The sequence below is a fragment of the Schistocerca americana genome, chromosome 6 (genome assembly GCF_021461395.2).
Source record: "Schistocerca americana isolate TAMUIC-IGC-003095 chromosome 6, iqSchAmer2.1, whole genome shotgun sequence".
Classification (NCBI taxonomy): Eukaryota; Metazoa; Arthropoda; class Insecta; order Orthoptera; family Acrididae; genus Schistocerca; species Schistocerca americana.
Window position 1 is genome coordinate 60,874,907 of NC_060124.1, and position 15,230 is coordinate 60,890,136.

The 15,230-nt window shown below is 40.7% G+C and overlaps 1 protein-coding gene across 1 annotated transcript in view; it reads left to right on the top strand.

The window, feature by feature from the left end:
* The window catches only part of LOC124619958 (dipeptidyl aminopeptidase-like protein 6), a gene marked incomplete at its 5' end in the record, with an annotated part of 439,288 nt that overhangs the window by 170,890 nt on the left and 253,168 nt on the right, over positions 1-15,230 (top strand). Inside the window, one exon of the mRNA XM_047146621.1 lies at positions 10,159-10,253. Within this exon, the coding sequence (XP_047002577.1) occupies positions 10,159-10,253 (95 nt within the window). The remainder of the gene's footprint in view (positions 1-10,158; positions 10,254-15,230) is intronic.

The following is a 15,230-nucleotide window of genomic DNA, read 5'->3' on the forward strand; positions in this document are numbered from 1 at the left end:
CATAGATTAAAGAACATACACTCTCAAGACGCACTAGCATGTTAGAAGACAAGTCCTTGAAGCTGTTCAAGTGACTCAATGGGGTTGAGCAGTACGTTCATACAACACAACAAAACGGAAAAATTAAATTAGTTTTACAGAACGTACATTGTAAAATAGCACAAGCAAAGTACAATCCGCAGACAGGAGCAGAAACTAACCTACCAAAACAATTGAGTTGTTATCTGAAAGATTGTCTTCTGTACCTTAACCAAGTTTTCTGACTCGTTTGATGCGGCCCGCTACGTATTCCTCTCCTGTGGTAAACTTTTAACTATGTAGTACCACTTGCAACCTACTTCCTCAATTATTTGCTGGTTGTATTCAAATCTCACTCTTCCTCTGCAATTTTTACCCTCTACAGCTGCCTCTAGTACCATGGAAGTTAGTCCATGATGTCTTAACTGGTGTCTCACCACCCTGTTCCTTCTTGTCAGTGTACTCCATATGTTCATTTTTTGATCGATTCTGCGGGGAACTTCCGCATTCCTGACCTGATCAGTCCACATAATTATCAACATTCTTCGGTAGCATCATATCTCAAATTCTTCGAATCTCTTCTCTTCCGGTTTTCCCACAGTCCATTCAATGCTACGCTCCACACGTACATTCTCAGAAATTTCTTCCTCAAATAATTAAGGTCTATATTTCATACTGGTATATTTCTCCTGGCCAAGAATGCCCTTCTTGCAGGAGCTAGTCTGCTTTTGATGTCCTCCTTCCCCGTTGTCATTGGGTTATTTTGCTACCTAGGGAGCAGTTTTCATTAACTTCAACTACTTTGTGACCATCAATCCATATGTTTAGTTTCTCATTGTTCTCATTTCTGATACTTCTCACTATTTTCGTCTTTCTTAGATTTACTCTGAACCTATATTTTGTATTCATTAGACTTTTCTTCTCACTCAGCAAAACCTGTAATTCTTCTTCACTTTCACGAACGATAGCAATGCCATCCGCAAATATTATCACTGATATCTTTTAACCTTGAATTTTAATCTCACTCTTGAACCTTTCTTTTGTTTCCATCATGGCTTCTTCGATGCATAGATTGAACAGTAGAGGCGAAAGACTACATCCCTGTCTTACATCTCTTTCAATCAGTGCACTTTATTGGTGTTCTTCTACTCTTATTATTCCCTCTTGGCTCTTGCACATGTTGTATGTTACCCGTCTCTCACTATAGATTACCTTCAATTTCCTCAGAATATCGACCATATTCCGCCATTGCACAGTGCAGAACGCTTTCTCCAATTCGACAAATTCTATGAAGGTGTTTTGATTTTTCTTTGTTTTTGCTTCGATTGTCAACCGCAACGTCAGAATTGCGTCTATGGTGCCTCTACTATTCCTAAAGCCAAACTGATAGTCACCTAGCACATCCTCAATTCTCTTTTCCAGTCCTCTGTATATTACACTACTTGCCATTAAAATTGCTACACCAAGAAGAAATGCAGATGATAAACGGATATTCATTGGACAAATATATTATACTAAAACTGATATGTGATTACATTTTCACGTAATTTGGGTGCATAGATTCTGAGAAACCAGTACCCAGAACAACCACCTCTGGTCATCTGCTGTTTGTGTATGAGAAATCGGTTGGAAACTTTCCTCATGTCAGCACGTTGTACGTGTCGCCACCGGCGCCAACCTTGTGTGAATGCTCTGAAAAGCTAATCATTTGCATATCATAGCATCTTCTTCCTGTCGGTTAAATTTCGCGTCTGTAGCACGTCATCTTCTTGGTGTAGCAATTTTAATGGCCAGTAGTGTATTCTCTTCAACAACTTGCGTGCATGAGCTGTGTGGCTGACTGTGCGATAATTTTCGGACCTATCGGCTTTTGCACTCTTCGGAATTATGTGGAAAATATTTTTCCGAAAGTCCGATTGTATATAGCCAAACTCATACATTCTACACACCAATGTGAATAGTCGTTTTGTTGCCATTTTCTCCAACGATTTTAGAAATTCTAATGGAATGTTACCTATTCCTTCTGCCTCATTTGATTTTAAGTTCAAATGGTTCAAATGGCTCTGAGCACTATGGGACTTAGCATCTAAGGTCATCAGTCCCCTAGAACTTAGAACTACTTAAACCTAACTAACCTAAGGACAGCACACACATCCATGCCCGAGGCAGGATTCGAACCTGCGACTGTAGCGGTCGCACGGCTCCAGACTGTAGCGCCTAGAACCGCTCGGCCACTCCGGCTGGCCAGAAAACTGAACTCACATGAACTCAGCAACAGTGCTATCGTCAAATGACATGATTTTGTTCCATGAGTCAAGACTATATGTCATAATAAAACCATAGCAGTCTCGCGGTTCCGGACTGAGCGCCTAGAACCGCTAGACCACCGCGGCCGGCTGATTTTAAGTCTTCCAGAGCTCTCTTACGTTAAGATTCTAATACTGGATCCCCTATTTCTTCTATATTGACATCTGTTTCTTGTTCTATCACGTCATCAGAAAAGTCCTCCCCCTCGTAGAGGTCGTCAGTGCATTCTTTGCACCTATCCGCTCTCTCCTTTGCATTTGACAGTGGTATTCCCATTGCACTCCTAATATTAGTGCCCTTGCCTTTAGTTTCAGCGAACGTTGTTTTGACTTTCCTATACGTCGAGTCAGTCCTTCCGGCAGTCATTTCGTTTTCGGTTTCTTCAGATTTTCCATGTAGCCTTTGCTCTCCTGCACTTCTTATTTATTTGATTCATCAATGATTTCTATTTCTGTATTCTCGAATTTCTCTGAACAATTTTTTTACTTCCTTCTTTCATCCACCAGCTGAGGTATATCTTCTGTTATACATGGTTTCTTCCCAGTTACCTTCTTTGCTCCTGTATTTTTCCTTCCAGCTTGTGTGATTGCCCTATTTAGAGACGTCCTTTCCTCTTCAACTGTACTGCCTACTGAGCTATTCCTTATTGCAGTATAGGCTTAGAGAATTTCAAGCGTACCTCTTAATTCCTTAGGACTTCTTTATCCCACTTCTTTGCACATTCATTCTTCCTGACTAGCCTCTTAAATATCCTATTCTTCATCACTGCGGAATTGTGATCTGACTCACTATCTGGTCCTGGGTACGCCTTAAAATCCAGTATCTGATTTCAGAATCTCACCCTGCCATGACGTAATCTGAGATCCGCCGTATCTCCCACCGTTCCAAGTATACCTTCTACTCTTGTGATTCCTGAATGAAGTATTCGCTGTTACTAGCTGAACTTTATTGCAGAGCTCAATTAATCTGTCTACTCTCTCATTCCTTGAACTAAGTCCAGATTGTCCCTTCCTTCTACTCTTACCCTTCAACCGCCTTCCATCTCCCTATGACTAAAGCTGCTACTGAACTGTTCACAGCAGTTCTCCCTCTACCCCACCTTCCTATTCATAACGAATCCTACTCGCGCTATACAATTTTCTGCAACTGTTGATATTACACTATACTCATCTGATCAGACATCCTTATCTGCTTTCAAAATTCACGTCGCTGACTCCCACTATCTAGATTGAGCTTAAAAATTCCCCTTTTCAGATTTTACAGCTTCCCTATCACGTTCAAACTTCTGACATTCCACGTCTCGATTTGTAGAACGTTATCCTGTCGTTGGTTATTCAGTCTTTCTCTCATGTTCACCGCCATCTTGGCAGTCCCCTCATAGAGATCCGTATGGATGGCTAGTTTGGAATCTTTTGCCAATGGAGAGATCATCATGACTTTTTTTCAAGTATAGGCCACATGTCCTTTGATGTACGAGGTACATTATGTGTCTTTAGTGCAATGGTTTCCATTACCATCTGGACCCTCACGCCATTGATCATTTCTGATTTTTCCACCTAGTTTCCCACACCAAGGGGAAGAGAGTATCCTGAACCTATGTTCGCTCCTCCACGCACATTGACTAGGCCATTTGCTGAATGAGTTATAACTTTTTACGACGGAAACCTTCGGCCGCCACTACTGATGAATTTTGTTCCAAATTTAACCCATGGTGGAGTTCGAACTGGGGACTGAGGACGTTTTGATTGCTAATCAAAGACGCTATCTCTAGCCCATGACATGGAATCAAAAAATTACAAAATTGCTCTGAAGTATTTAAACTATATAGCCACATCGTCAGTTTCTGAATGACTGTCCTCAAAAGGAGCAGTGAAAGAGACTTTAGAGAAAACGTCTCTCGAAAACATTATTGTTTGTTCTCTACAAAAAAAAGTTTTTGTAATTCTTAATGTTAGTTACTGCCAACGGCCATGCCGCAGTGGTAAAACTGGTTCTCGTCAGATCATCGAAGTTAAGCGCTGTTGGTCTGGGCTACCTCTTGGATGGGGTCCGCCGAGTATTGTTGGCAAGTGGGGTGCACCCAGCCCTTGTGAGGCCAATGGAGAAGGTACTTGACTGAGAAGGAGTGGCACCAGTCGCGAAAGTTGACAACGACCAAGAGACTGATGTGCTCATCACATGCCTATCCGTATCTGCATCTAGTGACGCCTATGATCTGAGGATGACGCGGCGGGCGGTCGGTCCCTGTTGAGCCTTGAAGGACTGTTCGGACGGTGTTTCTTTTATTTAATTTTAATTACTGGAGCATTTTGTGATTAGTAAATGTGACATTATATGTCTTTGTATGTTGCTTTTTATATCATTCTATACATTCTGATTTAACATCGATGTTAGAAACATCTGAACTTGTACCTGCCTTTGCTCCTCTCCTGACCCTTCCTAATTACACAGACATACTAGAAATATTTATAGGCCTAAATCCTACTGTAGTGCGAGCTTTTTCCTGAAACTACCTTAATGATAAGGGCAGTGTCCTTATCATGCTGTCCAAACGCTACTAACGACGTATTGTCGCAATTTCAGTTGTGTCTCCACTAGAGTGCCTGTGTTCCACCGTTCAGAACTTTCCTTTAAAGCAAGGCATCAGTCGTATTTGGATAGCTCAGTGGGTAGTCGTATTTGCCAGAAAATGACAAGGTTTCACGTCCACTTTTGAGTACTGTTTCGACACACATCTGTTTAGGCCCAGACATTTCACCCCGGAAGTAGGGCTTCAGCGAAAAAACTTATTTTGAACGTATTGTACACTCGCATATCACTTCATAGGCTAGAATCTAACATCCACTACCCGTACCGATTCACTGAAGTTCACCAACTCTCACGACGCTCAAGACTTCCCTTGTAATGTTGTTCATAGGACTCATTATCGCTCAAGAAATAGCTCTTTATAAATACTAGCTGCACTACCGTCTGATGCCATCATAAATGCTTATAAACTCCTTTCTAGTTAAGATTCCCGGATAAGTTATTCATAGAACAATTTACCATCTACATTTAGGTATTTCAAGCTATTTACTGTTTCCAGTGATTATTTTGCCAATAGTGCATTCGAACAGCAATGGATCTCTTCACCTGTTTGCGCACAGCACGTTACATTTATTTAAGTTCAGGTCTTCTTTTAAGACGTTGAGGGGCAACTGCCAATCCTTGCGTCAACTGTCGATTCTTTGCAGAGTCATCCTGCAGTTCACTACAGCCTTATTGGCGTTCTAAACCTCCTATACACAACACCAACGTTCGCGAATAGCCTCCATCTTATCCACTACTAGCTGACAAACCTAACATTACCTGGGTATTCATTTTGTCGGTTTTCTATGAGAAACGAAAAAATAAACTGTATTTGTAGTGAAATGTCGGTATCGAAAAAATCTTATTTCAATTTACTCACGGAAACACCTTTGAAATTATGAAACAGTTTTACAAAGAAATGTGCATAACATACAAACGTATGAGAATATTCAAAATAAGATATATGATCCCGCACAGTTTCTGTAGGCTGGGCGCAGTTAGTTCGCATGTCTACAAAGCGGTTTTGTAAACGACCCTAAAGCAACGCCTCTTCATAGCTCTACAAACTATCGTATTCACACTCAGGCGTTTGCGTTGCGCAGTTGAAACCATTGCCAGGTACCAGTCATTTCCTTAAGCTATCTCGACTGTAGGAGTGTGTTACTAGTAAAGAGTAAATGTATTAAAACTTCATTCATGATGTGACATTTTTTCACGTATCTCTGTGTTTATGAAGTCTCATCTATTGAACTATTTGTTGTACAAATATATAGTTGGGTAGGTGCGTTCAGGAGCATATGTGAATACTATCAGCGAAATAATGTCGAGGGTAAGTTAGTAGCAAAGAAGCAATGAACTTATACGTCCTCCTCGGTAGCTGCGCAGTCAACGTGGCAGATTGTTGACCGCGTGTGCCTGGGTTCGATGCTCAACCGGGTTGAAGATTTTTCTCCGCTGGAGCACTGGGTGCTGTGTTGTCCTCACGTTCGTATCGTTATAAGTGGCATTCCGATATTGAGATCGCTGTATAGGCACGTCCTCAAGGCCAATAAATTTTAAAAAATTAAAAGTCATTGCATGTAGCGGCAGATTTTTCGCGCATCTCAGTCTTTATGACACTATATCTCCTGATCTATATGTCGTACAACAATATAATATTATAGGTACATTCAGCAGCATATCTGGATGTTGTCTGCGAAACGTATTGCGAATAGAGATAGCATATAAGAAGTGATAAATTTAAACGTCATCCACAATGCGGCAGATTTTCACGCATCTCAGTGTTTGTGACGAACTATGGTAGGTGGAAGGTTCTTACCCCAATAGAGATTGTTGCCATACAGTATGGGATGTGTGTACCAAATTTGGTTGACGTCGGTCCAGTGGTTCATAAGGAGATGTAGATCATACATACATATATTTTTACAATGAGTACGGATATCTATAATGTAAACTGCAAAGCAGTGGCCTTATAACGCATCCTTCGGGTATTCCCGAAAGTTTGTTCCGTTAATAACGGCGTGTTAAATTCTGTTTTCAAGGAAGTATTGTGTACAATCACAATTCTGGTCCTATACTCGCTAAGTTCGTATACAGTTGACTAAACGACAGTGCAGAACTTTATTGAATGCATTCAGAAGTTGAAGAGCACAACGTCAACCTGAGCACCTTGCACTGACAGTTCATACATTCAACCTTTTTACTGTCTTGCTTACATAACCAAACGTGAACACTCTCATACACATTTTTTCTACTACAGCTGCTAAGACTGAAGAAAGATATATTGTGGCTCCGTTTCGTCAATATTCTCTCTCTCTTTCTCTCTCTCTCTCTCCTTCCTAATAAAAGATCAAATTATTAAATGATTTAATTGAGTAATATAGTTCACATAAACATATTTAAAACTTGGCAGTTTATTTCACAAACATAGTACACAGGCGTGAGCTCCTCTCTCCGAACGTTTGCTGAATTTCACGGCTACCAGTAGAACAGATCTGGCCTCCTGCATTTATTTTCAGACAGGTTAAAATGAGACACCGGCAGAGATAAATATGTTGAAGTGAGTGCCTAATTCATAGTAAGGAATATGTTACGCGAAAAAATGCAACGACAACGATATCGAGAAACACAAAGCTAAACATAAATAGGTGCGCCGCAACCCGCGGTAGGACGGTGCAATACAACTTTCAACAAACAGCTGTTAATTTTATACATTTCTAGCGGAAGAAAGTAGAAATACTACTCATCTGTGGAAAAAGTTAAAAAAATAAAACGATTGATGTGTTAAAATGCGATGTGGGCTGGGATTAGGAATGTCAGTCTCGTGTTCAAACAGCCACGTGCTCAAGTGTGAATTCATCGCTGTATAATGAGAACAATAACTTATACAGCTCCATCTGAGCATTTTCTACGACTATTGCGTTGCTTTTGTTTGAAACCTTCCGTTTTCTGTCACAACAAGACAACAAAAGACACGTCGGAAAGACGGTTCTTGTCATGTCTGCAGAGCTCCTATACCTGAGTAGAATTTCGCCTACTTTCAACCACAATAAACGAAAAATAATGATACTGCAGTTTTTAAACGGGGACTGCTTTTACTACGGAAAATATATCGTTTAGAAATACTACAGCAGTGTAGTTCATGTACACGTACTGTGTATCTTCCATGCTCCACAGTTATCACTTCTATCATCTCTTCCTTGGTGTACATTGCACTCGCAAAAACCTTCAACTGAAGAAGGTTATCTAAGCGACCAGTGTGCTATTATTTTTTGTTTATATTTTTTTACTGTTAACTCCAGCAAAAGGAGGTACCTGCAATGAATACTTATAAACGAGGGTCGAAGCATTTTTGTGTTACGTTTTATATAGCGACATGATTATGTAAATAGTATACTGAAAAAAGTTTTTGAACTGGTTCTGAAGAGAGGCAGTAGATAACCAAACAAAAAATATAGGCTGCAATTAAAAACGACGTGCTGCTGTTCGTTTTTCTTAAAAAGCAAATTTTCACGAAAGACAGTCATGCTGGATTATATTCCCCCTGGTATCTAAACAAAATTTAAATGATACATTTTCATTTTTCTTGTGGACAAAAGTTATCTGGAGTGTCCAATATGAGTGGAACACCCTGTCTAAAATGATCAGAAGTGACTAGTATGCGCCCAAGATTACTTCCTTACTTCAGTCATCCGGGTGCCTATTCGGAGAACATTTCACTTCTTGTACTATCGTGTCGTTCCCAGTTTTACCATTACGCTAGTCTTTATCTCTTTCCTACTACTCTTCATCGTCTTCGCTCTGTTTATTCTTAATCCATAGACCATATACACTGATGTGACAAAAGTTATGGAATACCTAATAATGTAGAGTTGGACCTCTTTTTGACTGGAGTAGTGCAGCAACCCTTGCATGATATGTAGTCAACATGTCGTTGGAAGTCCCCTGCAGAAATACTGACCCATGCTGTCCTATAGTCGTCCACAATTGCGAAATACTTGGAAGTTCAGGATTTTGTGCACGAACGGACCTCTCGATTATGTCCCATAATTGTTCTGTGGGATTCATGTCCTTCGATCTGGGTGGTCAAATTATTCCCTAGAATTGTCCAGAATGTTCTTCAAATCAGTCGCGAACAATTGTGGCCCTTGTACCATGGCGCATTGACATCCATAAAAATTCATCGTTTTTTGGGTGCAAAAGTCTCCAAATTACCGAACATAGTCATTTCCACTCAATAATCGGTTCGGTTCACTTGGACCAGTGGACCCAGTCCATTCCTTGTAAACACAGCCCACACCATTATGGAGCCACCACCAGCTTATACAGTTCCTTGTTGGGTCCATGACTCCATGGGGTCTGCGCCATACTCTAACGCTGCCATCAGCTCTTAGCAACTCAGTCGGGACTTATCTGACCAGGGAACGGTTTTCCAATGGCCTGGGATCAACCGAAATGGTCACGAATCCAGTAGAGGCGACGCAGGCAATGCCGTGCTGTTAACAAAGTCACTCGTGTCGGTGGTCTGCTGCCATAGCCCATTAACGCCAAATTTCACCACACTGTCCTAACGGATACATCCATCGTAAATTCCCCATTTATTCCTTCGGTTATTTCACGCAATGTTGGTTGTCTGTTAGCACTGACAATTCTACGCAAACGCTGCTGTTTTCGATAGTTAAGTGAAGGTCGTCGTCCACTGCGTTGTCCGTGCAGAGAGGTAATGCCTGGAATTTTGTATTCTCGACACACCCTTGAGACTGTGGATCTCCTAATACGGAATTCCCTAACGGTTTCCGGAATGGAATGTCCTATGCGTCTAGCTCCACCTACCATTCCGCGTTCAAAGTCTTTTAATTCCCGTCGTACTGCCATAACCCCTTCGGAAACCTTTTCGCATGGATCACCTGAGTATGAATAACAGCTTTGCAAATGTGCTGGCTTTTATACCTTTTGCATGCCACACTGCCGCTATCTGTAAATGTGCATATCGCTATCCCATTACTTTTTGTCACCTCAGTGTATTAAGTATTCTGTTCATTCCTATTAACATGTCTTTCAATCTTTGTGTACATATAGCCAACAGCGATGATAAGTCACACTTTCTTCGTCAATTTTCTAAGGACTGTCAACTGTTTATACCACCTCACAATTTCGACGGCTTTAAGTCCAAAAATGCTCTGGTTATAGTTTACAGGTCTTATAATTTTGAACTCGATCTCAAGTGCAGTGTTTCGAAAAGACTTAGTTTGCATTTTGTTACAGGGGACGAACTTGTGTTCCGGGACCAATGGGGAGGCATCAGCCTGTTCAACGCTGCCAACCTTACCAGCCGAAGCATTATGCCCAACCAAACCTTCGTAAGTACCCCGGTAGTTTTGATAATCTTTGTCGAGAAATAATTGAATAAATTTATATATCCAGCGACATTTTCATTACATAATATTTATTTGGTACCTGCATTGTACGAAAATAATATTTAGTTAAAATCTTTTACGAAAATGAAGAAGACTGTAGCAAAAAAGTCTAAGGCGACCACAGCCTCTCCATTGGACTTGAAACGTTACCCAGACGAAGTCGAAAAGTGCCAAATGGAGTGACTCGAATACGCCTGCCAACAATTCGTATTTCGAATCAGTCAATTTCACAATTGTTTTGGTACCTTTACGAGAAGATACACTGTCCTGAGGGAAGTGTATGCTGGAGAAACTGACATATCGCTACAGAGTAAGTCCATGAGTGATTCAGTTAATTGATGGTGTTACTGCCAAATAGTCACTTTGTTCATCGTTGACTGGTTTTAACCATCGTTGCTGATTCTAGACTCGGGAAGCATCGTGCTGCAGCAGCTATGGCTACAGTTCGTCGATACCAGCCTGTTTTGAATCTATGAAAATTGAGATTATTTGTTTTTACTTCCATTCTAGGCAGTTCTCTTGAATTTCTAGTTCCGTGAGTCCATGAGTTCAAAGTACCCAACAGCTGTCGGCTTTGGCATTTCTTGGGTACCCAATAAGAAAATCACTTTTGCAAGCCAGATACATACGGTATGTCATTTTGAGCATGTGAAATAATTTTTTTATGCAAGGACATAGAGTTTCACACACAACGTTGAGTTTAGTTTCACTTTTGTGTCACTTGTTGGATAAACATCTCATCCAAATTGGTGCACATACTCTGATCATCCGTACCTTAATGTGTATCCACTTCAGTGTGTTAGTCGTTTTGCTCTGCGTATAACTGTATTCCCGCAAATTCGTAACATAATTTACTGCCTAATGTTGTATACACAGTCATAACTGCACAACTAAGTGGACTTTCAGTATAGACTTAATGTTTTGTTTCCACGTGTCCACATTTCAACATTTGACCCGCTCCCCGGGGAAAAATAAGCCTTAATGGCTTGCTCTTGCCACATATGTTTGAAGGTACTAACCAACCTAAAACCATATTGCTCCTAATACCTAAATTTATTAGTCTGCAAATGAAGAAAACATTAGTGTAATGTTGTCCAGCAAGCTGTCCTCAGTAACCAATTAAAAATATCTGCACTTGTACAGCTGACACGCTGTGTGTGCCTTGCCTAGCTGTTGCCAGTAATTGATGATTAGATCCCATACCACTACCAATTACAGAAATGTTAACTGCTACGTTTGACGCGCTATTCCAAACAGTATCAGACATTTTCTATGAGATTAACCGTTTCAGACCCACTGGCTACAATTGTGTAAATTAACTTTTACTGTATCTTAGCTGCAACAGAGGTATTTTTCCCCAATGGAAACCCGAGGTACACATGTGTGAATGTTCAACCTTTTCATTACGTGCAAGTGCTGCCAAATGTTTGGCACCACTGTGAAAATGTCAACACGTCAATGTAGCACTACGCAGCACGTCGTGACCACCTGAATACACGGTTGTGGTTGGTTCGCTATATTCCACTGCATAATTGAATATTGTTATTGTTATTTTGCGTGTTAATTATTTAATGATCAGTTTATTTGCCACAATACACGACTTATTAAAGCTAGTTATTTTGCTCCATAAAATGAAGCCAAGTATACAAAGTATATTTAGAAAAGGGTACATAATTTTTTATAAATCTTGCATCTAAAATCATTAAACATTGGCCTAAGAGCATTACCACGAAAAGAAAAATTTTCCTTCCCCCAAAAAAAAATTCTAATCTAAACCGTTTAGAGAGGGTAGTTTACCGGCCAGTCGAGGTGCGATCCGGTGCCTTACTGTTTTCAAACCAGGAGCGTAGGCGTACAATTTTTTAAACACAACTGTCAGCTTCGAAGACAGGAATGTCCACAGCATACTCACCCTGAGGTGTAGAAGAAAGAGCGATACTTCGTCGTCAAGTATGTTGAAATGAAAACCGATGTTCACTATTATGGTAACTTGAATCACTGGGCCCAAGTCATTGTACAAAAACCACCACCAAAGCACCACAGGACCACTTCCGCCCTGATCTAGCGTAATCGCGAACTGTTGGAGCACACTATACGCTTCATGTCAGCTACTGACCAGTTTCCGTGAGCTCTGGTTCACTGAAGACGTGCAGCATTACATGTCACTGGGAGCGATAGCCTTCTGCAGGGTAGTGGAGACCGGGGCAGGTTGGCCCACCTTTATTTCTTCAGTTTTGCCTGCTTATATTTTAAATGTTTGCATTGAACTTTTCATTAGGAGACATTGGTACATTGTTTCACCACCTTGAAAATTAAGTAATTATGACGTCTCACTGATTGTCTATTCATAAAAACAACACTCAGTGCAATAATACCACCCACTCCACCCACGGGGTACGTGCGCCCAGTAGTTGCGCAAGTTAGCCCATACGATTTTATCACTGAATTGGTTACGACAACGGTTATTCAACTGAAAATATATCGCTTCAATACAAAAAGATTATTCAGGTATAAATATAAATTGTGGCGAAAACAACAATCATGCATTGTGTTATCATTGTTATAACAGTTTCATGGAAAAGAATGTCCATAACTTTTATCAGACTTCCGAATGCTCTATAGGATCTTCACAGTTCAAACATTTTAAAAAGAGTTCTTTCATTTCATCCGTAGCACATGACGGATGTGCTCCCCGCTTACAACTTGTCCATTGTATCCTTTCATCACATGGAGTGCTGTGAGAAAATAGTTTAAGGCGCCTAAGACATAGGACGCCCTCATCTTCTTCATCTTGATGAACCTTCTTAGAAATACTTACTTCCTTAATGCGTTTTATATAAGAAGTTCCATTGTGTGATTTAACTTGACCATGTGCAAAATTTTAGAAAGTAGATTCTCCATAGAACATTCATATTTCTGTTAAAAGAGTTTCCTTTTCTGTTTGTGGAGGGTTTTGTTCGCATTGTAACGTATCTATCACTGCAGCGTCTGTCAGAATTGCTGAAGTTCTTTATCTCAGTTTTCTATCTTTTTTCTTAGTTGCCGTTTGTCAAATGGCCGGACTTCTGGCTTTGGTGGTATGGTTGGTCATCTGAAATGATGTTCAGCTCAGTAGAAGTTGTTTTGACAGCATACGAGTACCACTGTGTTCTTGAGTAATTGAAGGCCAGCTCCAGAAATGAAACCACAAACCGCAGCATTAGGATCAGGTCTATCTGTTATGTACGAAGACATCGGTGAAAATCAAGAAAATAATCAGAAATAAAAACCAAAATCACTGTCCATTGTGCCCCACCGCCTAGTTGAATTTTTAATTGTTCGTTTACGAAAAAGTTTTAAACATTTATCGGCTGGCCGGTGTGGCCGAGCGGTTCTAGGCGCTTCAGTCCGGAACAGCGCTGCTGCTACAGTCGCAGGTTCGAATCCTGCCTCGGGCATGGATGTGTGTGATGTACTTAGGTTAGTTAGGTTTAAGTAGTTCTAAGTTCTAGGGCACTGATGACCTCAGCTGTTAAGTCCCTTAGTGCTCAGAGCCATCTGAACCACTTTTTAAAACATTTATCGCTGTAAACAGTACCAAAACAATCCCGAAACTATGGACTTTAATCGTCGTATTTTCTTGTTTAATGAAAGCATTGTCTTCAAATGCACAAAAATATATTGAGTAAGCAAAATTTAGTTTCAATAACAAGAAAACATAAAAGCTCGATACGTCAGCTGCACTTACTTTTTTGTGGAAAGACAACAGTATTGTTGCTACGAACCTGACCTGGTCGGTGGCGTAATCTGACGGCAGTATAACGAAATAATATCAGCTGGCTATCGTGACCCTTGCGGCCAATGTGCTCCCCTCTTACCTTACGCGTAATGTCCATTACATGTTCGTTAGAAAACTGCAATCACTGACAGAGACAGCTCGTGTCAGGTTCGAAAATCAGTTTCACTGGTACGGCGTGATACGCGTTTCCAGTACCTTTCGACGATCGTATGCCTAAGAGCGGCACATGTTTCTTTTAGACACCTTGGACAGTCCCCGTTTATAGACTAATAAATCGAACAGCTTCATTAGCGCTATGGTCATGGGCGTCCGCATAAATTTAACCAAGGGGGGACAAGGTTCCGATAGCCACATATTTATACAACTTCTTAGTTGAGTGCGGGAAAGTGTGGTGCACCAAGAAACAAATTTTACAGAATTACACAAAGATTATTGTATCTTCAATGTTTGATAGTTGTTCAGTCGCCCGCATCTCGTGGTCGTGCGGTAGCGTTCTCGCTTCCCACGCCCGGGTTCCCGGGTTCGATTCCCGGCGGGGTCAGGGATTTTCACTGCCTCGTGATGGCTGGGTGTTGTGTGCTGTCCTTAGGTTAGTTTGGTTTAAGTAGTTCTAAGTTCTAGGGGACTTATGACCACAGCAGTTGAGTCCCATAGTGCTCAGAGCCATTTGAACCAAGTTGTTCAGTCAATATTTTTTGAAGGTAGATTACGAGAGTACCTTAAAGGTAAACATATTTCGTAAGTGTATACAAAGGACATTTTTTTGTGTTATTAACATCAATATGGGTGTAGGAAACATTCGAAAACAACCATCAGATTGGTCGGTAGAACAACTCTCAATAGTTTAGGAGTCAAACAAAATGTTCGTCTCCCTGCCTTCGCACGTTATTGTGGCAACTCGGTTAAAGAACTCATAACGCAGTGTTATACACCGTATTCTTTAAGAAAGATATAGTTTAAGAACGTCCAAACAGTTGTAGATTCTGAAACATCCCTGTCATCGAGCCCAATTTTTTTTTCTGTACTTGGACCTGCTGATGAAGTCTAGTTGAACACACCTGCAGACTAGCACAATCGAGTTCTTCACATTATACTACAAGTTGAGACCCTAGTTTATCTCAGCGTTTACAATCTTCAAATAA